The sequence below is a fragment of the Vombatus ursinus genome, unplaced genomic scaffold (assembly GCF_900497805.2).
Source record: "Vombatus ursinus unplaced genomic scaffold, bare-nosed wombat genome assembly UNPS02014809.1, whole genome shotgun sequence".
In the NCBI taxonomy this organism is placed as follows: Eukaryota; Metazoa; Chordata; class Mammalia; order Diprotodontia; family Vombatidae; genus Vombatus; species Vombatus ursinus.
In genome coordinates, this window is record NW_020954587.1 from 13,338,865 (window position 1) to 13,365,610 (window position 26,746).

Genomic DNA, 26,746 nt, shown 5'->3' on the forward strand with positions numbered 1-26,746 from the left:
TTTTCTTCCAATTGAATATTGTGTGCTTTCAATATAAACTTCTAACAGTGATTAATTTTTAGTCATTTACTTCCTAATGAAAGAAAACAAAAGCACATAGATAGTTCTTAAAGATTTGGTAGATGAAAGACATGACTTATGATAAGCCACAACAATGGTATGCAGAATTTAGCATATTAGATTTCAACTTTTAATCTTAAGAATTAGATTAAACAGAATCGCGTGACAGAAACATACTACAAGCAACTCAGTCCTTCGGTAACTACGAACATTAAATGGTCTATGTGTGGTGATAAGAAATTTGAAAAGGTTGAAATGTTTGCTTTGTGTATTGTACATGAATACTTTTGGAAATTACTGTGTTGCCCAGAAGAAAAAAAGGATGATTTTGTTACTGTTTTGCTAAAATTGACGTATTTTTATTTTATTTTAAAGGAGTGAAAGATAATAGAAAGGAATATGCTTGTTGATAGTAACATTGTAATAAAAATATTTTTAAATTCCTGCATTTCAGTACTGGAATAAACACTCTGAAATCAAAAAGCTACTACAGGCAAGATTTATTTAACAGTTAAGATGTTCTCCTGTTGGGGGCAGCTAGGTGGCACAGTGGATAAAGCACCAGTGCTGGAGTCAGGAGGATCTGAGTTTAAATACGGCCTCAGACACTAGAATACTTTCTAGCTGTGTGACTCTGGGCAAGTCACTTAACCCCAATTGCCTCACCAGAAAAAAAAAAAGATGTTTTTCTGTATGAAACTCTGTAATAATTTTTTTTTGATTCAAGCGTGATTTCATTAATGTAGATAACCTTCAGTGAGGAAACTCTTTCTACCAAAGGAGATTAGGAGCCACCCTACAACTTAGAGTCTTACAGAGATATGCAGTGTACCAAGAGTAACAACTTGTTCAGGGCCATGGAGCCATTATGTGTAAGAGATGGGACTTGAACCTAGTTTTTTCCAACCCCAACCCCTACGCTCTGTCCATTAGACCATATTCCCCCTCACTGAAACAGCTGTTCTTGAATTTTATGAGTAAACCATACAGTAACTACCTAGAAACTGATAGCCTAATCAGATATATTCATGGCTAAAATTTTAGAAAAAAAATCCCTCCTTAAGAAGCCTGAAACAATGTTTTAACTCTTTAATACTCAAACGTCCTTTGGCTGAAAGGATAATTTTGTGTTAGTCAATACATGAATATACCAAAATCCAGACTTGATAACAAATATAAACCATTACCTCCAAATTCCTTTCTAGCAGGTGCGGGACTCCTACTCCCTTTTAAAGTCATAAGAAAAGTACGCAGCACAAAGGAAAATGAGAGTCAGTGACAGAACTGGAGAGTTAGGAGAATCAGATGTTTAAATGCTACTTAAAACAATTCATTCATCATTTTAAATAAATTATCTAGGAACTGCACAAAAGTATCTAAGACCTACGGACAGTATCCATTATGTATATGCACACACTTCCAACAATGTGCCGTCTTGTAAACATTTCACAGAGATAAGCTGTTTTCCTCAGAGAGAAACTTTCTTTTATCAAATATATATATGTAAAATTTAGTAATCTCAAAGCTAATAATAAATTGTAAAGAAGTTACTAAATACATCAAATATTCATATTGAAAAAGGCAGAGACTGGTTTGCACAAAAAGAAAACCAATATAGATTTCAATATGGAAGTCTAGGTACCTAACTATATCCAATTGCAAAAACAAAAAAAATTACATATACATTAATAGGAGAGAAAAAGAATCATGTTAGAAAAATCTAATTTATGGACACTCATTTTATGTTTGGTTATGTCTACCATATGTTTCAGAAAAAGGTGGACAGAAAAGAGTTAGGATATAAGAGTCAGAAGTTTAAAACAAGCAATATACTAAAATATGAAAGGGCTGAGTATAATTTTTAAAAAGTCCATTGGAATAGAAATAAATTAATGGCACACACTATAAACAACAAGGCAGTTACCTGAAGGAGGGGGCGGTCTTTGGGGTGGAGCTGGACGTGTGGGGGGGGCAACTGGACGAGGAGGAGGAGGGCGTTTAGGCTCCAAGCTCTGGGAAGGCTCTTTCTGTGATATTACTGGTTGAGTGTCAACAGGAGAATCTAAAACAACAACAACAAAAAACCATGTATTTTATTTGAAAAATTACTTTCTCTGATGTGCTTGAAGACAATTACATTTTTTTTTTGGAGGGGAGAGGCTAATTCAGTAAGGTACAAAAAAGCTAGATATTCTCATTTTGCAAGTGGAAAAATTAAGGAACAATGCCCAAAGCCAATTTAGAGTAGCAATTAGAATCTAGATCACTAAAGAGCACCTTCTATGGATAAAATGGCATGGGAGGAGTCTGGTGGTTCACAGTTCAACCAAAGGAAGTTGCTCACAGAGTTACTTAGCATGTGTGTCAGGCTCCTAAGGCATTCTGATGGGCTAAGAGTTCATTGGCTTAGTCAGTAATACAGGAGCAGGATATGGTAGGAAGCTCAACAAGGCAAGTGAGGAGGCTGAGATTCTCGTTCCACTTTTGCAACTAGCTGGGCCAGTCTCATCAAATTATAACTTCCCTGAGCCTCAGTTTCTTCACTGATAAAATGAAACAGACCAAGGTCGTTAAGGTATTTTCCAGATCTAAAATTCTTTGATTCTACAAATCAAATCCAAAATTCTTTGGTTCTAAGATCAAATCCAAGAAGAATTTGAACAGTATGTCTATCTTTTGAAGGTTAGTTATGCTGAGTAAATATAATGCACAAGTTTGGCTCCAGAAAAGAACTGAGAAAATGCACTTCCTTCCCCTCGCCATGGAGTAAGGAATATGGTATATACTGTTAGCTTGGTCAATGTGTTGTCTAGTTTTGCTGAACTGCTTTTTTTTCTCCTCTTTTAAAATCTGTTACAAAGGATAACTCATAGGAGAAAGTACATATTTGGAAATGCACATGACCTAAAGAACAAACATCGATAAAAATGATAAATTTTTTAGAAAGTCTTATTCAAGAAAATCTAAAAGTCGCCCAAACATTTTATCTATCACTTGAATATTTCTAATTACTGTGTATCCTTTCAATATAATGTATGTTCTTTGAGGGTAGAGACTTTTATTCCTGTCTTTGAATCCCCAGCACCTAGCCTAAGTATTTAATATATGCTGGCTAAATTTGTTGTTTATGGAATAAATCTGTAGGGAAAAGGAGATAAAGCCTTTATCCCTCCTTCCTCTTCTTGTCTGTATGGCATTACCTTAATGGTACTAGTTTCCCCTCTTTGCTTCTCACTATACTGGAAAGTTAATCACCAAGCACAGAAGCCATGGTCTACCAGACCTTCCAGCACTGGCTTCTCTTCCCTATCCAGCAGGCTTGGTTTCAGGTGAACAGGCTCCCAACCCTTCTTTCTGCCTTTACCCTGTAAATGGAATCAGCAGAGATCTTTAATAATGGGCTCTTTTCTCTCAGGAACATGATGGGGTTTCTTCTAACTCTCCCTTAATCTCATAGTTCCTTTTGGCCAGCTAGTGACCTTTCTCTTAAAGGTAGAATCTTGCTCTGGGAGCAAGCTGTGGTGTTTATTCCATGTAGCAGCAGCTTCCCCTTCTGATTCATCTGGGCACTGATCTATAGCCCACCTTCCCCTTCCCCAGAGTGATTATAGCTACTGCCAGGGTAGAAAGGAAACATTCCTTATCCCTCTTTTCTTATTCCTAAATGTTTTCTTCTTGAAAGGTGCATATAATGAGAAGATCCTCATTTGGTAAAACCCCCGCCCCTCGTGAAGTTTTGTCTCCTGCCTGTTTGACTATCTAAGCAGCTAGGTGGTGCAGTGGATAGAGCGCTGGGGCCTAAGTCAACACTATAATAACATAAAAGTAAATGCAAATAATTGAATTTATAGTAGTATCACACATAACACATACATCTGAAAATAAGACCAAGTCAAGGACTGAAAACATGTAATGAAAGAACTAGATTCTGGTGACATGAATGAATTTCTTTTTCCCTGTATATAATCCAGTGAAAATTTTTCTTCTCCTACCTTTGGCCTCAAGAAAATAGGTATATACATGACATATAAAGTACTACATACGGTGTGCCAGAAGTACAGTTCAGCTTTTTAAACTTTAATAGCTTAAAGCTGCACTAAGACTTTTGGGACCCCCTGTATATTCCAGACCTTAAATGGAAGTTCCTAGGCAGCAGAGAGAGGTCTGTCTGATCTACTTGCAATGCCAAAAACCTTTTCATTTTGGGGGGGAAAACATACACAGGGACTAAGTTAATGTACAAGATACTTGCACTGTGAAGGAACAGGAGGAACAGGAGGTCCAGGAGCTCTTGATGGTCCTCGGCTTGGTCTGGCAGGAAGGGGAGGGGGAGGACCATCAGCTATCGTAGGGGACTGGCAGGGACTGGACCGAGGGGAACAGCTTGGGGAAGTTCCAAGACTGGAGCCTGAAGCTGGTTGGAGATGCTGAGGAAGAATTTCTTCTACTTCTGCACTGTAGTCATCAATGTCCCCTAAGGAAAAAAAAAATAGTAACGTCTTTTACTAACAAATGGGATATTTTGGACTTCCATCAAAATGAGTCTGTTAATTAAGATTTATTTTCTTTTTTAGTCTTACTTTCTGCAATTTTCACTAATTCTACGATTCAAAGGGCTCATTTCAGAGCCCAGAATTTGAAGGACTAAATTACACAAGCCACCTATCAACTTCACAAATAAATACAGATTAAGCATGTAGGCTTATTTGAAACAAACCTAAAAACTATTTAATGAAGCTAAAGGAATGAGAGTCTACATTTCAAGTCCTTGTAGTTTGACAAATTTACTTGCACAACTCTGTAAAGTTCAATTCTAAAGACACATTAAGATATACAGGAAGTTGTTTTGAATACAATATATATTTTAACAACCAATATATTTATTACTAATTAAAATGATACAGAATTGGAGAAGATAGCCTAAGGAAGCAAAGGTTCAGCAGAACCTATGAATTTGAGAATGCATTGGTTTACTTACATTTCTATGCTATTTCTTTGTCTCATCAATCTTCTGTGTTTATCATTCATGTCTCCCCAACAGCTTAACAGTTTCTATTTTCTAATACTTTGATGGATTTGTGATTTTATCAATCACGCTAATAATACATCCATGCCTGCCCATACTGATTACTCATTTGTATATTTTCATAAATACAAACTGTTATCATAATGCGCTGTGGGGGAAGATGGCAGTGGGGAGGAAGTAGCTTCCTTTAGATCTATTACATTACTTAAATATCATATATGATTTTGTCATTTTGAAGTTCATGTTAAAATTAATGAGATTATAGTGCCAGTTTTTGGTTTTATCACAGTAACAAAATAACATGTTCTTATTTATATTTGCAAATGACTTAGTAATTCAAATTAGATCTCATTTTATTAAAAAAAATTTGAAACAAGAAATACAATATGAAATAAAAACAAATGGACACTGCTAATGTATATCCTAAAAAAGTAGAAGAGAGAGAACAATGAACAATGAATTCAATGAAATTTTCAAAAGTATCTTGGCACAAGTTTTTTTTTTTTAAAAAAGAAAGCATTATAAAGAAGATACTGATTTTTAATGAAGGGAAACAGTCTGTTGGAGGCAGTATAATATAGTGGAAAGAGAACTAGCTATGGAGTTAAAGGACTTGGGTTCAAGTCTCACCTCTGACAATTACCTGTATGACCTCGGGCAAGTTACTTAAATTCCTTGGGCCTTGGTTAGTCTCACATATAAAATTAAAGTTGGCCAAGTTTGCACTCCCTTTCAGTTCTAGATCTATGATCCCATGAATGACATAGAGCTATAAAATTTACTTGCTCAATAAACAGACCTTCCATGACAAAATCTTCAGCAACTTCTGCATCTTCACCAAGCAAAGTTGAACTTGTTGATGGTGGCAATATAATACTAATTTTCTCCAAATTCATTTCTTTTTCCAAATCAGCAATCCAGTTTGGGCTTTTTAAGGTAATAGTTATGATTCGATCTAAAAACTGTATTTGGAGGAAAAATATAAATTTATTAACATGAAAATTAAACCTTCTCCATTAAAGATACTTTGTCCCATTCTTTCCAACACCCCAGAGTGGCTAGAGGGCAGAGCACGTCATACAGAGGCCCCTCCCTGCTCCCTGTTCAGGGAGAGATAGCTGGAGTTATCACAGGAAATGAACCTTTACTGGGTACTATTCTATCACATTGATTAATCACCAGCTACCAAAGTGTAAGCTATATCTCACCTAAATCCCATACTTCTCTTATTTCCATTTACCTTAACTCCATTCCTCTCATGTCCCACTACGGCCCTGCCCACTCCACTTTCATTGTGAACATTCTCTTCATTCTAGACCTCGTTCTCTTGGGAACTCTGTCTATTCATACTCATGGAGACCTGGCTCCCACCAGATGATACTGAATCTTTAGTCATTCTTTCTACTACTGGCTACATAGTCCACTCCTTATCTTGATCCTGGAGAGAGTAGAGTTGGAATACTTATTGTTCACCATTGCCAATTCCAGACTCCTTCTTTGATGCCATCAATCAACACCCTCTTCTATATTTGAAATTCGTTCCAATTTTTTTACCCAGTCAAGATCGCAATAGCGGTTATCTATTGTACCCTGTGGCATTTGCCCTCCTTCCTTAGGAATTCAGGTTTTCCTCTTCACTCCAACACCTTCTTAAATATTCTAACCTCCCTTTCCCAATTACTCAATCTCTTTAATTCCCAAAACTTCCTTTACTCCACAATAATCACACAATTATCAGGTACACAGCTGTCACTCTTTATCTCACGATCACCGTCAAGTGTCCTGTTTCAATGAACAAAATTTCTGAAAAGCTTTTATCAAACCCATACCCTCTTTATCACTCCATCCCTCCCTATATTTTATCTGTCCTTAACCTATTCTTCATCCTCACTAGGACTTCTACTCTATCACTCAAGCACTCTCTCAAGCTATCAAATCTTTTTCCTTCTTTACCAATCTCAACCCTATGGCTAACCAATTCCTCTAATCTCAACCCCCTTATTCCCCTAGCCTACTGAAGTTAATCCTCTGCCAAACTCTAATCCTGGATATTCCCCCCCTCCCTTTTTTTTAGTGATGCAATCAGGGTTAAGTGACTTGTCCACACAGTGAGTAAGTGTTAAGTGTCTGAGCTGTTAAGTGTCTGAGGCTGGATTTGAACTTAGGTCCTCCTGACTCCAAGGCCAGAGCTCTATCCACTGTGTCACCTAGCTGCCCCATATCCTGAATATTCTTACCATCCACCTTATCTGCTTCTATTCACATGCTGAACATGAACAGAAGGAAATGTGAGCTGGAGGAAATCACGCAACCAAACTAACTAGGTTCTCTACAAATTCATATATCTAATCTCAGGGGTCTTCACCACAGCAAGGAAATATGTCTACTCCCTAATTTATTCTCTATGCCATTCTCTATAGAGACTATTCTAAATCCTCCTCCTCTACTCTCATGTTCTAACCAAACTTGTCTTTCTCTTCCTCAGCCATGACACACCATCTCTAGTCTCCATGCCTTTGTATTGGCATTGGCTGTCCTCCATGCCTGGAATGTGCACCCTCCTCTACTCTGCCTCACATAGTCCCCTCTGTCCTTTATGATGCAGCTAAAGCACCACTTTTTACATGAAACCTTCCCTGATGCACCCAACCGCTATTATCCTCCCTCTCAAACTACCTTGAATTTAACTACTTTGGTGATTTCTGCTATTTGTGTTTTTGGTGTTGTTGTGGTTGAGGTGTTTTGTTTTGTTTTGTTTTTTAGCTTTACAAATGGTTTCAAAAAAAGAATAGTTTTCAAAGGATCAAAATTGTGGGTCCTCCTAACAGCAATGAAAAGACACATGGTGGGCATAAATAGGCTGCAGTATAATACCAAAGAACTGTGCAAAAGAATGGTATAAAAGATAATAAAAAAGATACATGACTAGAAAAAATAGATGGACTGGTCAAATAACATGAGAGATGAGAGGTGGACAGCCTGTGTGCTCCACTGGTACCACATGATATTAGGAAAGCTAGAGAAAGCCCCCCAACACACTATGATAATTAAAAAAAAAAGCCTTGATACTTACATAGCATTTTGAGGTTTACAAAGAGCTTTACATACTTTTATCTCAATTATCTCATTCGATCTTCATAACAACTTTGTGAATAGGTACTATTATACTATTCTTTTTTTTTTTTTTTGGTGAGGCAATCTGGGTTAAGTGACTTGCCCAGGGTCACACAGCTAGGAAGGGTCCAGTGTCTGAGGCTGGATTTGAACTCAGGTCCTCCTGACTCCAGGGCTGGTGCTTTATCCACTGCGCCACCTAGCCACCCCTTCTGTTATCCTACTCTTATGTTACAGATGAGGAAACTGAGGATCAACCAAGCTAGTAAGTGTCAAGAATCAGAATTACAATCCAGGTCTTCCTGACACCCAAGTCTACAACTCTTCTTCATCATTACTCTCTGTGGAGGATTTACAGGAAGTCAAGGACAAGTTGCAGAGGATGGAACATGTCAATGGGTTCTGAGCTACATCAGTGTAGGGAAAATCCACATTGATACCACAGATCCATCGAAGTATTGATTTTAAACCTTTTAGTGAAAGCTAACTTGTTTAAATATGTGATGATAATACTCATAAAAATGGCTATTTTTCCTCTGTATTTCAGCAGCTATTGATAATACAAATCATCAGTATACTAAATATTCCATCAGGCTGTGCCAATATAATAAAAAATGAACTATTCAACTTACGGGTGGTGGTTACCTTAAATATTACATCATAATGATAATGTGCCTATATGCCACAGTAAATCCTTTTCTTCTGAGTACCTCTGGTCTTCTTCATTATAACCTAATGACTACATATTTTAGAAATTTATGATCTCACTGGAAGTATGCAGAATAAATTTATAGACAGGCTAATTTGAAGAAGTTGAGACAATTCTGTGTCTATCAATAGTATGATTTGTGCCCAATGAGTCAATAATATTCCGAATAAAGGATAGTTTTGATAATCTAACCAAAATTTAACAAGCTACCAAAATTATTTATCGATGAAATAAAAATTATTATCTATAAGAAGTAGGGACACAATGAAATTAACTGAGTTGAATGATTTTCTCCCTAAGTTGCTTCATTTTCCCTATTTCATATCACCAGCTAAGTGCTAGTTGACTGTATATTCTGTAAGTGATATACAAATATCCCCTGAAAAATATTTAAAATTTTCAATTACAAAACAAACTCTAATGAAAGAAAACCAATTATATAAGGGGCAGTGTGGGGTAGTAGAAAAAGTGTTAGACTTGGAAGTTAGGAAAAAAAGGGCTCAAATCCTACTTCTAATATTTTCTAGCTGTATAGTTATAGGCAAGTTACTTAATCTCTCAGGGTCTCAAATAAGGTGATTTACAGAAAGTGATTTGCAAACCTTAAAGTGATCTATTTATCTACACATGTATGAGGATGTGTGTGTGTGTGTGTGTGTGTGTGTAGAAGGGGGTTTGCTATCATTATGACACCCATATTTTCTTATTATGCAACATCAATGGCAGTTATATTTTATGGTTATGCTGTGAAGTCTGGTACGAGTCTTAGATTTGTACTTAAATAGGAAATATTTCTATCTATAATTCTGTAAGACTAAGAATGACTATCTTTTATTAATCAGCATGACTAGATCAGATTAATATAGTCATAACTGCTTAGAGACCATTTCAGGATCCTTTAGAATCAATAAGACAGTCCCTTACACGACATAGGCATTTTATAAATGTTTATTAAATTGAACAAAGGTTACATTACCTCTTTACCATTTAGGCTCAAAACGCTCAGGGCAGAACTTCCTTCCAAAAATGTTACCCACATTTTGTCTTCTACAAACCTTTAAGATAATTGTAAAGAATGTCAGTTATTTTTATTGTAATAATTTGACAAATCACTGACTTATTCAGTATAAATTTATGGTTGTGAAAATACCAAAAGATAAAACATTTTTTAAAGGGAATTTTAATAAAACTCTAATTTCAAAGGTAACAATTTGTGGCTAAATATTAAATATAATTCTTTATCATTAGGAAAAAAAAACAAAAATGAAACAAAAAGAATTATAGTTAACAGTATTTTCCTTAGAGAAACTTTTCTAGGTTTGGCAATGCTTAGGATTTTTCTAAAGTTAGAAGAAGGATATTAAGAGTTAAATGTACAAATCATGGACATTTAGAGGAAAAGGCTAAAAATGAAAGCTGCTGAAGCAGATTATAATTTTTCTGGTCAAAGGCCATGGTACTATTGCCATAACTGCCTAACTGTAGTCTTATGAAATGAGATAGGAACTATCTGATATTCAATTTGTCCAGCATAAAGCTAGTAAGTTGCTCCTTGCTATCATCTGAAATGTATCAAGTGTTTCAACTTTCTTCAAATTCGATGTAAATTTTCTGGAGTATCTTTGCAGATAACAGAAAAGAATTAAACATATTCTAATATATATACACAAGATTATAAAAACAGACATTGAATCATACAATGGCTATCTCTGATAAGAAAATTATATCCTCACATTCTTTAGTGTTTCTCCCTAGTTCTCCTTAAAAATCCATGATGGCTCTACCATCCTGTATTTTCAGCCTATCACTCTTTGGGGTATGGTGATTTTAAAGATGAGTACTTGTTAAGTTTTTAAGATAACTCTGCTTCTTCCAAGGTTCAACACCTCCCTGCCCCCCATCTCCACTGCAATTTTAGGATAATGAAATTTGGTAAAGAAGTCTATATTTACCCATCTCAATACTTCACAATCTTAAGCACTTCAGTCTTCCTTTTTACATACTGCTAAGTTAATCTTTCAATATACAGTGCTTCCCTTGATTTTGGTTGTCCTTCTGTGAACCGTGTAGACTAAAATGTCTTCAAGTATAGCCAGAACTGCCCACAATATTCTAAGTGTAGACAAACCAAGGTTTGTATAAAGGATGTTTTTTTAGTTTGTTTTTAATACCCATCCTCACAAAACAGCAGCCATTTGGATATTAATGACAGTCCTTGAATGATAGCTAGGAATCTTTTCTAGATCATTAAATAAGAGCTCAGAACCTTAGATGTATGATTTGGATTGTTTTCCTCTAAACGCATTACCTTATACTGCCTTATAATGAGACTTTTCTGCTACTTTTCCATTTATATGAGATGTCTCTGTACTTTAGCCTTGTTGGCTGGGTATTTCAACAATTGCTGGAGCTTACTATCATCTGCACATTTGGAAATTTCACTGTGTATTTCTTTTTTCCAGTCTGGCTCCCAAGTAGCAGTACCTAAGGCCTTTATATAGAGAGCCCCTACCTTTCCAGTCTTCCTACATTCTACATCCCCCTTCTGTATTCACTTGCTGTTCCTTGTGAACAAGACACTCCATCTTTAGGCTCTGGGCATTTTCTCTGTTTCTTCCTAATGCCTGGAATGTTCTCCCTCCTCATCTCCACCTCCTGGCTTTCCTGGCTTCCTTTAAGCTCCAGCTAAAAGAAGATTTGTCTACAGGAAGCCTTTCTTGATCCCCTTAATTCTAGTACTCTGTTGATTACTTCCTATTTACTGTGTGTGTGTGTGGGGGGGGGTGTCTTTTGCTTTTCTTTGTGTCACCAGTGCTTGGCACATGGTAGATGCTGAATAAATGTTTAATGACTGAGATGGGGTACTGTGTGTGAGGAACAGAAAGGAGTCAAGTGTCACTGGATCCCAGAGTACATGGAGGAGAGTAAGTGTAAGAAGGAAGAAAAATAGGAAGAAATGAGGTTATGAAGGGCTTTAAAAGCCAAAAAGAAGATTTTATATTTGATCTTGAAGGCAACAGGGAACCACCAGAGTTTAGCAGGAGTAGGGAGGTGATGGTGGTGTGATGGTGGTGGTGGTGTTGTCATGGTCAAGACCTGTGCTCTAGAAACATCACTGAGTAGAGGATGGACTGGGATGAGGAGAGAGGAGACCAACCTGTAAGCTACTGCAATAGTTGAGGTGAGAGGTGATAAGAGGGTGGGGGGGGGGCAGTGTCAGAGGAGGGAAGTGGGTATATACAAGAGATGTTATGAATCTACCTATTTAAAAGTCTTCAGATATAAACTTTAAAAGATATTTTAAAAGTTTAAAAGTGTTATATCTACTTTTTTATCCAAATACTTATGGATCCAAAGAACTCAAGCTGGCAAGTCACATGACTTTTCCCTTTATAAAAACCATGTTTAATTTTCCCATATTATGTTTAAGGAAATCTGTTTTCACAAACACGTACATGTGTATGCATATGTCATCTCTAAATAAATAGCAGATAGGAATCGTGTAGTCTAGTTTATTATTTTAGACAGAGTTGTCATATTAACAAATGCCTGGAGCAAACAAGCCTAAAAGAACTGAACATACCTAGGAAGCTCAAAGTTTCACATATTTTATTCACTCTCTCAATATTATCTCAAAGTTGGGAAAGCACATTTTACAAATGAAGAAACCCAAGCACATGCCCTATAAAGTGCAGATGTTCAGGTCAGTGGGAAAGCTGAGAATGGCAAATAAAAATTCTTGACCTCTACTGTAGCATTTGACATTGTTGATTACACTCTTCTTGATATCCTCTTCTTTAGGTTTCTATGGCTACCTTTTCCTGGTTCTCTTCCTACCTGTCTGACCACTCCTTCTTAGTCTCCTTTGCTGAGTCTTCATCTAGGTCACACCTGATAAAGGTGGGTGTCCCCCAACATTCTGTCTTGGACCTTTCTCTCTTCCCTTAATACTATTTCACTTGGTAATCTCATCAGTATCCATGGCTTCAACTCAAAGTTCTTCACAAGCTGGTCCCCTCCTACTTTTACAATCTTCTTACTCCTAACTTCCCCAACCTCCCTTCTTCCCTTCACCCGTCCCCCTACCCCCTACTCTTCAATCCAGTGATTCTGGCCTCCTTGCTATTCCTCAAACAAGACACTCCATCTCTAGACTCCAAGCATTTTCACTGGCTATATCCCATGCCTAGAATACTGTCCTTCCTTATCTCTACCTCCTAGCTTCCTTCAGGTTCCAGTTAAAATCCCATCTTCTATGAGGAACCTTTCCTGAACCCCCTTAATGGTAGTGCCTGCCTTCAACTGATTACCTCCAATTTATCCTTGTTTGTAGATAGTTGTTTGCATGTTGACTCCTCCATTAGACTGTAAGCTCTTTGAGAGGAGGTACTTGTCTCTCTATCCCCAGCATTTAGGACAGTGCCTGGCACATTGTGCTTAATAAATGCTTATTGACTAAATAACTTTGAAATTGTTCAAATTGAATACTATATCTTTTCAAAAAATTTCTCATAATGATTTATTTACTGTCTATTAAAAATGGTTATGACCAAAAAGATTGTCAAACTCTTTGTATTTACATTCCCCATTGCCTAGCACAGAGCTTAGCCCACAGAACTAGAGGTTTTATCTTGGTAGCTCATATCTAAGCTCTGGCATAATTTTCACTTAAAAGTATATTCTCAGTTTCATTTTAAACTTTAAGTATGAATTTCAAATTTTAAAAACCTCTAAATACAGCTAGAGAACTAGTTGTATGCCTCATTTAGCTGGAAACTACAAATGCAAGTGCTTAACTTAACAAGGGTATCTGATTCCTGCTTTATTCAGTCTAGTTTATCCTGAAAAAAAAATTGGGAACAGCTTAATCTGAAGACAGCTAAACTGAAAAGTGAATCATGAATCATTAAATACTCTCAAATTATAATAATTAACAAATGTTGTACTTACCTTATGAGGATAACTTCACCATAGTTTGCAAATTGCTGGAGAAGCTCATCAATCAAGATATCATCAAAAAAATTATTTTCTGGTAATGAGCTTTTGATAGAGACCAACACTGTGCCATCTGGCGGCCCTTGGGTTGCAATGACTTCTTTATAAATATTTTGTCGTGCTTCGGCATCCACTTCAAATATATCTATATCGATCAGTGCAACAACAGGTCTTAAAAGACAAAGAAAATGAAATATATTTAGTCAGTCTTGGGAACATACTGAGGATAGTAAAGGGAAAATAATTAGATTTCAAATTAGAACATCAAAAGGAATATTTAAACTATTTAAACCTGTGATCAGAAGTCTTCAGCTCAGCTCTTCCATAGTGTAGCAAAGTACCAGGATTCCAAGTGTAAAACACTTTGCTTTCATCTTGAAAACTAGCATTCAGAAGATCCAAATCTTCAGCTGCAACCAACATAAAACAAAAATAAAAGAGCAGCTATTTAGATAAAAGAGACTGTGGAGTAGTAAAAAGATATACTTTTAGTTACAATTACATGTGACAGAAAAATTCCCTATTAGTTTAAACCCCACAAATCTTTATTAAGTGTCTATCAAAGCACTACGGTAGATGGATAGGTGCTGGTGGAAACCAAACAATAAACATTTATTAAATGCCTATTACATGCTAGGTAGTATGCTAGATGTGAGGGATACAAATACAAAAAAAAGAAGGAAACAATCACTCACTCTGGAGGTAGACATCATATGCATATCTGACTAGATACAGAATAGATATATACAGTATAAATAAAAATAAACATAAAGTATTTAGGGAGGAAAGGCATGGGCAATGAGGGCTGGGGAAGACTTTGTGTAGAAGGCAGAGTTTGAGTTGTTTTAAAGGAGGTAGGGAAATTTAAGAAGTGGAAGTGACATAAGGCACATGCTGAGCATGGGAAACAGCCAGTGCAAAGACACAGAGATGGGGGATGGAGTGTTGTGTATGAGGAATACTGAGGCCCGTTCGGATACATCACAAAGTATGGAAAGAAAAATAAAGTATAATAAGTCTAGGAAGATAGATTGAGGATAGGCTGTAAAAGGTTTTAAAGCCAAACTGGCATTTATGGTTTATCCTACAGTTTATCTTCCCTCCAACTTACCCTGAATTCACCTTACGTATACATAGCTACCTGCATTTTCTCTCCCCCATTTGAATGTGAGCTCCTGGAGGGCAGGGACTGGGTTGTGTCCCCTCTCCCCTTTCTTTGTATTTCGACCACTTAGCATGGTGCTTAACCCACGGTAAGCACTTAATAATGCTGGTTGGATTGACTGGATCCTAGAGGCAATAAGGAGGAGTATTTTGAATATGTGCAGGGCAATGGCGAATGGGGAGAGGTAGAGAAGAGAAAAATAGTTAGATTTATGCTCAAGTAAGCACTCTGGCAGCTGTTTGGAAGATAAACTAGAGTGGGGAAGACACTTGAGGCAGGGAGACCAACTAATAATAGCTAACATTTACATAATGCTTACTAAGTGCCAGGCACTATGCTAAAAGCTGTACAAATATTATCTCATTTGATCCTCACAATGACCCTCACTCCTGTAAGGGAGGTGCTATTATGATTCCCATTTTACAGATAAGGAAGCTGAGGCAAACAGAGTGACCTGTCCAGGGCTTACAAGTAGTAAGTGTCTGAGGCAAGATCTGAACTCAGATCTTCTTGACTCCAGGGCAGGGATGCTATCCATTGCCCTACCTAGCTACCAATGCAATAGTTTAGGTGAGTGATGATGAGGGTCTGAACTAAAGTGGTACTAGAAAGAAGGTGTGATAGAGATAAATGATTGGATATGAGAGATCTTATTGGAGGTAGAAATGAAAAGATGGGACAACATGGATGAGGAAGATTGAGGACTTGAGGATAATACCAAGGTTATGAACATGGGAGACTAGATGAGTGAGAAAGAGGAGAATTTGGTAGAGGGATGGGTTTGGTGGGAAAAGATAATGAAGTCTGTTTTGGACATATTGAATCTGAGATGCCCACAGGACATCCAATGTCCAAAGGGACACTGTTTGACAGGAAGCTGTGATATGGGACTGGAACTCAGGAGAGTGCCTGGATATAAAGATTTCAAGTGATCTGTAGAGAGTACCATGGGAGCTGATGTGGTCACCAAGAAAAAGTGTAAAGGAAGGACAAAAAAGTGTGTGTGGGGGGGATGTCCAGCACAGAATCCCGTGACACAAAGTTAGGTTAAAATAGTCACTACTCTCATTTAGCTCATAGCTAAGTAGGAGGAAAAAGACTGATGATTCACAATAGTATGTAAGTGCACCACAGAGGTTTAAAACAGAGTATTTTGTGAGTTCTGAAAGGGCCAGAAAGGGACTATAAAAAGCATCCTGAAGGTATTGATATTTCAGTTAGATGGAGGGATGGGAACAGAAAAGGCACAGAAGGAGAGGAAAGCCATTCCAGTCACAGGAAAAGGCATAATTCACAGCACAGAGAGGGGAACATACAATAAATGTTCAGGAGACAGAGTAATCCAATAGGATACATGAAAGGAAGGACCATGAAGTAAGATTGAGGAGGTATTTTAGTAGTACCAAATCATAGAGGGTCTTGAATACCAGGCAAAAGAATTTTCACTTTACTCGATGAGCAGCAGGGGCACTGAGGACTTGAGCAGAGAAACATAACAAGACATATGGTACACTAGTCTGGCAATAGGATTAGAAGAATAGAGGATAGGGACTAGACTCATGATTTCATTGGTATAAGGAACTTTCAGGTACAGAAACTCCTTTTACCAATGCAGGTCAGAATCTTTTCTGCAACTTAGGACCTTACAGAGTTGCCAGAGCAATGAAAGGCTGTGTGAGTTGCCCAAGGTCACACAGCCAGTATGTATCAGAGACAAGACTAGAATCTAGGTATTCTTGGCTATAATGGTATAAAAAAGAGATTTTTCTGTCAGTTAGAACCTAAGGATAATCGAACAAGTGCTATGTAATTTCTCAAATAGAATCTAGCTTGTTCTCCTTCTTCTTCACAGGATCAGATTCAGGCCTGGAAGGAACCTTAGAAGTTACCAAGTTAAACTGCCTTCTTTTACATTACATAAGGAAACAGACATAGAACGACTGAGTGACCGACCTATGGTCACAGAGGCAACATAGACAGAACCAGGTTTTGAATATGGGTCCTCTGATTGCAAATCCTGCTGTCTTTTCACTGCCGCATGCTGCAGAATACACCCCAGAGTGCTGTTTATCTGCAGAGTCTGTCTAGGACATATGAATAAAATCCATTTCAATGGGCCACTTACCTAACCACACATCACATTCAGGACATTAAGCTTCCTTCATCCTTATGACTTTCCCAGAGTAGGGTTGGTCATAGATCTCCTGCAGAGTTCAGTAGTATTCTGGAGTTTCTGGCAATCAGCACAATACCATGTACAACCAGAAGCATCTGGAGGATCCTCCAGAAAAAAGCGATTGCTTTTTTCATCGAACTTGGAAAAATCTGCTCTGTGCCAAAGGCACATACCTTTGGTGAGCATATCATTGTCATGTACTTCACTTAATAGTAACAGGATTGCTAAATAAAATTATCCTTGTGGTTTTGCCTCTCAAACAACCTTGAATAATAACATATGGATGAAAGAACCCTTATTGGAAAGGGAGGTTACATTTTGCTCTATAAATCATATGTTTGTTTGTTTTTAATAATGAGAATAATCCTGATTCCTAAGGAATAGCAGTTATTAGTTATTCTGAGTTTTTTGGAAATGCTGTGATTTTTTCCAGTTGGTATTCCCATTCTTTTAGATGTTTTAAAAATTAATCCTTTAATGTTTTCACAGATTTTTACTGAGTATTCTTATACTATTCCTATTTTCATCCTCAGTTCCATTTCCTCATCCTCATTATTACACACTGTGGACTGAAGGGTCAGTTTCCAAATATGGTGGTTTTATTGTCACAGATGACAAGAGATCACCATAGAAAAGATGAAAGGACCATTTTGTTTTTCATTTTGTTATTATTTGACCTAGCTGGGTCTCATGCAAAGCTTTCTGTCTATCACTTGACTATTTTTTTTTAGGGATGCTGCTCATGATATTTCACCATTTTCCTCTGTAATATTTTGCAAAAGAATATATTCTTTTTTTTTGTGCTTTTTTTTTGGTGAGGCAGTCAGGGTTAAGTGACTTGCTCAGGGTCACACAGCTAGTAAGTGTCAAGTGTCTGAGGCTGGATTTGAACTCAGATCCTCCTGACTCCAAGGCCAGAGCTCTATCCACTGTGCCACCTAAAAAGAATATATTCTTTTTTTTTTTTTTTTTGGTGAGGCAATTGGGGTTAAGTGACTTGCCCCAGGTCACACAGCTAGTACGGGTCAAGTGTTTGGTCTGAGGCCGGATTTGAACTCAGGTCCTCCTGACTTCAGGGCTGGTGCTCTATACACTGTGCCACCTAGCTGCCCCTAAAAGAATATATTCTTAACCAACATCCTTGGCAGATACATCTCCTCATTTGTAAAGGAGGATCCGTATTTGCTGGCTGGCTAAAGCAATTATTTGGCTTTTTTATACTACTCATTATGGCAATGATTTTAAATCAGTTAAACCTTTACAGGAAATGAAAAATGATAATTTATTCCTCTGTGTCCCATTTTTGGAGCATGAAATAGTAAAGCATGAAATAGCACTTGTAATGACCTGTAATGTCATCTCATATTTAACCTCCCTTCTACTAAGGTGCTGATTTTTGTTTGTTATAGTCAATGGCACATGTGTACATAGATGATTGACTCAGAAATGGTTTCTCCTACACTTGTTACCAGATGTTTCCTGCTTGTTAAGTCAATTTGATTTTTTTGTGATGTTGGTTAAGTGTTTTCCACATCCCAGGCCTCTAATTTTCTTCTCAAGGTGTTTATGATATAGAAGTCTGAGGCTTCTAAGTGTATAATACAAGCCTTTCAGTTCTTATTTTTTAATCTTGAACCATGCTTTCCAGTACAATTTTGATGCCCTTCTTTGCAATGAAGTCACCTAGTATCATTGAATATGTTGGCTTAATTTGGAGGATCTTATTAATTTCTTCATAAAATTTTTCTTTCTCTTCATCTTCAGCAATAAATTTTGCTATATAAGCTGCAATTATCTTTGAGGTAGTCAGTTTGCTATACTTATCACAAATTTTAAATTGCAAGATGACTATCACATGAAATTATTTTTTTCTTTGGGTACATGATGAAATCACACCATTTGCCCCTCAAAGGAAAATTTGTGAGTCATCTACCCATTTTTAGCTATCACTTCCATTTGTCATTCATTTCTAGGTAAAACATACCTATTAATAGGGTTCATTTCCACCACAAATGTAAAAGAATACAAACAATTAAACTAACATTTCTAGATATTCTAAAACCTGTGATCTTAGCATTATTACAAAAGCAGAAGAGGGCCATGAAAGACTGAGAAATAAATTTATAATTTTTTTGATGTTGCATGGGCGCCAAAAAAATCCATCACTTAGTGGCCAAGCTCCTGAAAATGAGCCTTTCCATATTTAGGCTGACACTTAACAGACCGTCTCTCACCAGGACCATTCTCAAAGCCATTTTAGCTTAGTAGCAACTGTCAGAGCTGATGCTCAGCTGACACAGCTTTTGAGAACCCAGGGTCACCTTCATACCATTATGAAGAACTAGAGTTAGACTTCTACTACTTAACAAAAAAGCTCCAAAGATGGTATTACCTATCCCAGAATATTTGAAAAGCTTTTGACAAAGAAGAGAAAAACACCATTTCAAAATCTATATGTGTACCACTTTAGAGATATTAAAGTTTATAAAGTCAATATGAATATATTGGTGTTCAATAGATAGCTTTATTGAAAACATTTAATTTCCTCTTGACTCTTTATGGGAATGAATATCACAAAAATATGAATGGAAACAATACCCCAATATTGTAAAGAGCTTAATAAATTCAACATGGGGGTGCTTAATTTCTTATTTTGCTAATCTTAAAAAAAATGGGCAAATTAAATCTCTAGAATACGTTTGTTTTTCTCAATTGACTTTATATTACTCTCCTACTTACTAATTTGATCTTATTCAATACCATTTAATTGAACAGGTAATTCCCCAACCTGATCTATCAAAAGGCCATTTTCTTCTTCTCCAAAGAATGCGATCTGTCCAGGCCGGGGTACGACATTTTTCACTGGTATCGTAGTCATCAGAAAACAAATCATACTTGTATGTAGGAGCAAAAGTTATTTTTCCTTCTAAAAATCCTCTAAAGATCTACAGCAAACAAAATATATATTTTGTAAGTTATATTAAAATACAACCCAAGTTAAATATTTGCTATTGCTATAATTCTTTTCTTTTCTAAAGGGTAGAAAAATATGTACTTATCAATCACTTCTCTCACTCAACAGAGTAAAAAATTAATAAAATTGCCTAAGATGAAATGATTCTCATATTGCTTGTTTTTCTTTAAGTACAGCAGGCTAACAAAATCAGACATAAGGAATTCCATCAGAACTCCCATTGATGTAGATTAGGTTATTATAGTACAAAGGCTTTTTAGAAATAGAACCAAAAACCTTCATTTTGTAGGTGAGGAACCTTGAAGCTCTAAATAGTGAAGGTGATTTGTCTAGGGCCCACATAGGTGGGAAAACAAGGAATAGAACCCAGTTGTCTAAGTCATAGTGCATTCTTTCTACCATAATTTTAACAAACAGATAGACTGAAGTTTCTCCTAGTGTTGAACCTAAATATGAATCTTCACTTGCTTTCATTTTAATCAAGAAAGAGCTCCTGAGAAAGATGGTATTTGCAACAGCCTATATAACATGAGAAATATAGAAATGAAGGTAATTTTCAAGCGTATGGACTTTTTGGTTAAAAACTTAAAAGAAAATTCTTCTACAAGGCATACTATGCATGGCTAGAGCTTAAAGACATAAGAAGTAGGAGAAAAAAGCTTAAGTTTTTATAACAAAAAGGTAGAAGAGCATGAGATCTTTAAGCCTACAAAAGGACAGTCTAAAATTTCTAACTTCTAGCCAAAATTTACTATCCCCCCAACATTCATGAATACATAGAAATAAGATTTTACATTTTCTTCTCAAAATGAAGAGGCAATTTTATAAATATAAAACGAAAGTTCTTATAAACCTTCTAAAAATCATTCTATTGTCTTCTAACACTCTGTTAACAGTTTAAACATCCTACTACTCAAGTCTCTGATATTTTAACTATGCTCATGATCAAAAGAAAAAAAGTCCCTTTTTCAAGATATGACAACTACTAATGATTTCAAAAGTAACCATTTCCTTGAAGGTGTACCTGTCCGGAATTTTTCTGATTGATAAGTTGATCTCCTGCTATAAGCGAATCCCAGTTCTGATGCCTTATTAGTTCTTTAACTTCTTCATTTGGTAGATCTATTCGATAATTAAAATCACCACACCAAAATATATAGTCATGTGAAAACAACATCCTCCCCTGGAAAAAATGAGATGGACATTAAAACAACTTAAAAAAAAAAACATTGCAAACTTTACTTTTCCCTAGACACTATTCCCTTTGGTCCATGTCTTTGACCTTGCTTTATCTAAATATGACACAACAGTAGAAATTTATGTTAATAATTCTGATATCACAGGATGATCTTAGGTGTCTCCTGACAATATTAGTATAGGTATTTTTGCAAATCCGAACACATATACTATGAGAAGCTACATTCTCTAGCAACCAGCAATATAAGCTTACCATAGGAAAGCTCAGTTTTCGGGCTATTTCTATAAAATCATCATTCCTTTCTTTGACTTGTGATTGCCCTGCAGCAAAGTGACTGCAGACAAAGCAAAGGCTTGTTGTGTGGAATAACATCCGTATTGCAACCGCTCCTTTATTTCCAGTGGCACCTCCCATTCCAGTCTTCACAGTATCAACTCCAACATCCCTTTAAAACAAAGAACTCTAAAACAAGGCTATTCAAGTGCAATAGCTCCTTAGAAATGAGCAAATACATATATTTGTATTATATACCATAAAAATACAAGCTATATGCCTAACAGGTGAATTTTGAGATGCTATAAAAAGCCTGGAGTCCATTACAAGTGGCATTATAAAATAAACAATCATTTGTTTTAAAATCTAGAACCATTATTACAGAAGCATCTTCGAAACAGCCCACATTTTCTAGCTCCATTATGTTAACTCATTCTGTAGCACAAAGCAGTATTGGTAATGCTTACTATTTACCGACCTGATAAAAGGAGCATGCTGCGGTCTGATAAAAACGAAGAGACAGACGCCTACTAATTGCTCAGAAGCCAGCAACACATATTTTTTATCTCTGGAGATAGTCTTCTGCAGTTCAACAGCCCACAATTTCTGATTAGTTGTACTATCATAAAAAAGTAAAGGTTTAAAAAGGTTGCACTGATAATTCATAACTTCTTTATTCTGTATTATAACACCATAGATAATGATGAAAACCACACTAACAATTCTAAATTTTCTAGTTGCTTTTCTCCCCCTGAGCATTTTGTGATCTTTCCTTCTCACTTTAAGCTAAAATGTTCTACCTTCCTTGAAATTTCTCACTGCATGTCTGTTTCTTTCCAACCCATTAGAATGTCTGCTCCTTTAGAGCAGGGTATGTACCATACCTTTGTCATCTCAGAACCATGCACAATGTCTTGCACGCAGTAAGTACATTAGAAGAGAATACAAAGTTAGTATTTTTATCCCTCTCACAAAAAACACTACCTCCATTGTTGCAGATAAATAAAGCTTTCAAATTTATTTTTATGCCATAACAATAAACTCAATGACTACTAGGACTGGTTTTATTCTGGGATTCAGCAAAATCCAGCCACAGCTTGGGATCCCGACCTGTCATTCCCATCAATGAATGCCAGAACCTTGAAGCAATACAGAAGTTTTACTATGCTTAACAACACTTTAGAGAGACTATTACACATTTCTATTTTCTTTTGGGGAGGAACTTATTAAGCATAAGCCACACATTCTTGAATCCTTTCTACAAAATGTGTTTGATTAGTGAGAGAGACCTAAAAGTAATACATTTTGAAATCCCAACCAATGGCACTATTATTACTTTCTGAAAATGTATATGTGTGTGTGTATGTGTCACACACATACATACCTACATATATATATATAATATATATATATATCTTTTAAAATACTTTTTATTTTTACATCACAGTCCCAATATATCCTTCCCACACCCTTACTCCAACCCACAATCAGTTGTGTAGCTGTAAGTAATAAACTGCCACAAAGTAATAAAGTAATAAAAGTGCAATAAAGAAACAAAATAATAAAAAAAGCAATTCAGCAAAACTAACCAATTCAATGTATTGAGTTTCTTTATTATTAGAGAACATCTGATAATAAATTTGCTTCTAAAGAGATTAGTCTGCAACAAAATGAATGGGTTCATATTCAGAAAGGGCAGTTTGTTCCTTTTAACCACAATAAGTACGCTGAAATCTATTTTATAATTCCCAACCGAATAGGGCTTACTTAAGGTGGATCTGTTCTTGTCTCTTTCAACTGGATTTATTGCTGGACTTCACAGATGTGTTTCACTGTCATTGTTTGACTTAAACAATGGTTAGTAGTCTATACACAAGGAATACCAATATATTAAAGATCTAGAGTCTTTCCTAACAAATGTCACTTGTCATATACATACAAAAGGGATTCTGTATGCTCTGAAGACTTTACAAATATGTGTCATCACTAATTTTAATGTAAGTACTACAATGCTAGAGCGGGGCTCTAGTGCACGGTACACTATAAAATAATAGAATTTAGAGCTGGAAGTGAACACAGAGATCATGTAATCCAACCCTCTATTTTGCAGAAGAGGAAACTAAAGCCAAGAGATGTTATGTGACTTATCCAAGGTCACACACGAGAACACAGATAATATGCAATACACATGATTTAAACCTAGAGACTCAGAGTGCAAATATTTTTTTCCATTACATCACACTAAGCATATGGAATTAAAAGTAAGTTTCCAATGTTTGAAGGCCCAAAATAATTTTCAAGTTAGCAAGATACTAAAAACAACAGAATAAAAGGGAAGTCTTGGGCCATGAGTGAAAAATGAAGCAGTAATGAGTGCAACTTGTTAAGTCAAGAGTCAGTAATCTCATATACTACCATTGCAAGCATCAGAGTAACAACAATCCTCTCCTTTCATTTCAGTTCTCATTGCTCCTTTTCTACTATTACCTAAGAGGAAGTAAAAGGAATGATGGATCCCAAAGTCAGAGGTCTTGAGTTCAAATCCTAACTCTTATTATTTACCTGTGTGATCTTGGGAACTTTCCCCTCTGGCTGTGTTTCCTTACCTATAACATGAAGGGATTGGTCTAAGATACCTTTAAGACCTCTTCTAGAATTAAATGTATGATTCTATAATTCTTCCTTCTCATAGTGATCTGCATTTGGGGTTTCTATATTTACAATTAGAGAAGAATTACCAATCTCTGTTAGTGGAAGTGTTGAGGTTTTGAGGTTTAGAGGTGCTGGGACCCCAAAATCACAACATGTGGGTCCTGCCCGAATTAATTTGACTCAAGCCTTCTTTCAACCAAAGACAAGGTTTATTAAAGACCTGCCATATTGGCCAGACTCTTAAGAAATCTAAGCATTTGTATCACTAATGCAAGTGGGCCAGATCTTAAGAATCTGAGCCTGTGGCCAGACTCTAAAAGAATCTGAGCCTTAATGGATGCCAGATGGACCTTATGTACAGAAAGACTGTGGGAGGGATCCAGGAGTGGCCAAGTAGTTTGGGGTGACTGGAGGAGGGGTCTAGGAGAAGGGGTATCTTGATGGGAATGGCTAGTAAGCAAGGGTGACCGGAGGAGGGGTCTAGGGAGGATCTTGATGGGAGTGACTGGGAAGTTGAGAATGGGGTCTGGATAGGTCTGGAGGTAACAGACAGTAGAGGATTGGGTGCAGGCAATAATGAAAGGCCAGTTGATAGGATTATAGCCTTAGGCAGAGATTTCCTTAACCAAGTGGAGAGTTTAAGGAGAGTCCATAGACAAATAGGACCCAAATTCTTTTTGGGGTGAGGGGCAAAGGTCTTGGCTTGGGCCTGTACCTCATCAGAAGGAGTTCCTTACACTAAGGTTTACATATCCCCTCTGATTCCTGCCTGGTTGTGTATGTTCTGCAGTGACAAGTTCTATATATTCACACAACTGTATATCATAGTCTGGGCACTAGGCATTTTTCATGCACTTGGATTTTTCTATACAGCTAGTCAAAACCAAACTCATTGCTAATGTCTGGGCCAAGAAGAACAAAAATTAAAAACCCTATGCATGGATTTACCTGCTTTGAACTCCAAAGTATCTCATAGCCAAATTAGCTTCACAAATCTGATTTAAACTAAGTTCTCTTTATAGTATTACACATTTTCCCTCTGTGTTACTTTTTTGGCTTACCTTGCACTCACAATGTTTCCAGCACTTAATTCTACCATTTCTTCAAAACCAATTGCAAATATGTCAGTAGGCTTATTTCTTCGATCTACAATTAAATATTTGAAAAGGATATTAATATGTACATATTCACAAGAAAATTTTCCAAATATAACTAAGATTCCATTAAAACTTAACTTGATCAAAATCTATCCACTAAAAAGACATACAATTTCAAATCTGATGAAATCACATTAAATCTCTGTTCAAAAGCCCTACATTTTAAGCTTATTTTATTCAAGTAGAAATAACAAGCTTTTTGCAATCAGAACTCCTTTCCTAAAGCAAATTGCAATAACTACCAACCCATTAGATTACTTTTCCATTGCTACAAAATTTTCATGAGAATAATGTATACACAAATGTAAAATGAAGGGGCTTTTTGATAAAGGTATGAGAAGGATACAATTAGGCTTTCACAGATGTCATCAAAGCAAATTAAATCTTTGCAGTCATACTATTTAATTAAAGGCATAGATAATAGCCTATTGTACTTGTTTGCTGATTATAAAAAGAATTTAGTTCAGTAGAGTGAAATAAAGCCTTAAGGGCTCTCTTTTCAAAATGTCTCCCATATCAAAATCGTACAAGATTCTTTTAATGATTCAACATAACTCTGTTCAACAATTCTCTCAATTATTAATATTATACCAGGTATAAAGCAAGGAAATGTATGTTCATCCTAAGGGGTTTGCTACCCTCAAGAAGGATTTCCAGAGCACAGTTAAAATCAAAGAGATGTTCCCTAAAGATGGTACGGTCCTCTAGATACTCTTGACTGCATCAAGACCTTAAATACTGTATAGAGCCTTTAAAAAGATCAATAATTGCTCTAAGAAATTTGGCTTAACTAGTCACACATGAGAAACCAGAAGAATGAAAAGTGTCTGCCTATTGTGCAGATTACATTATGCAGTTGTATAGCTACACAAAGAGTTGTCACATCAGAACACAGGGATGGAAGAGTATGTAGATGGACAATGTATTGGCCCTAGAGCTAAATAGGAAGAAAAGAACAGCTGGACTGCCCCTGTGAAATGGTGCAGTGATTTTAATAACTCTTAGTTTCTTCCTGAAAGATGAAAGGATGGTGGTACCCTTCATAGCAAATTTAGAAGAAGGGTGAGTTTTGAGGAAAAGATAAAAAATTCTGTTTTGGAGATGATGAATTTGAGTAGTATATGGTACATTCCGTTTGAAATGTCATCTACCAATACCACCACCACCACTACTACTACTACTACTTAACATTTATATATAAATTTAAGGTATGTAAAACACTGATGTTACATGGACCAAGGCGTCAC

The 26,746-nt window shown here is 36.4% G+C and overlaps 1 protein-coding gene across 3 annotated transcripts in view; it reads right to left on the minus strand.

Moving 5' to 3' along the window:
• The window catches only part of SYNJ1 (synaptojanin 1), an 84,525-nt gene that overhangs the window by 16,068 nt on the left and 41,711 nt on the right, over positions 1 to 26,746 (minus strand). For all 3 annotated transcript variants that reach the window (XM_027875472.1, XM_027875474.1, XM_027875473.1), the window contains exons 12-22: positions 25,404 to 25,488; positions 22,169 to 22,309; positions 21,670 to 21,862; positions 21,244 to 21,402; positions 20,034 to 20,190; positions 14,197 to 14,314; positions 13,860 to 14,075; positions 9,886 to 9,964; positions 5,886 to 6,048; positions 4,313 to 4,534; positions 1,985 to 2,122 (exon numbers count right to left, since the gene is read on the minus strand). In XM_027875472.1, the coding sequence (XP_027731273.1) occupies positions 1,985 to 2,122; positions 4,313 to 4,534; positions 5,886 to 6,048; positions 9,886 to 9,964; positions 13,860 to 14,075; positions 14,197 to 14,314; positions 20,034 to 20,190; positions 21,244 to 21,402; positions 21,670 to 21,862; positions 22,169 to 22,309; positions 25,404 to 25,488 (1,671 nt within the window). The remainder of the gene's footprint in view (positions 1 to 1,984; positions 2,123 to 4,312; positions 4,535 to 5,885; positions 6,049 to 9,885; positions 9,965 to 13,859; positions 14,076 to 14,196; positions 14,315 to 20,033; positions 20,191 to 21,243; positions 21,403 to 21,669; positions 21,863 to 22,168; positions 22,310 to 25,403; positions 25,489 to 26,746) is intronic.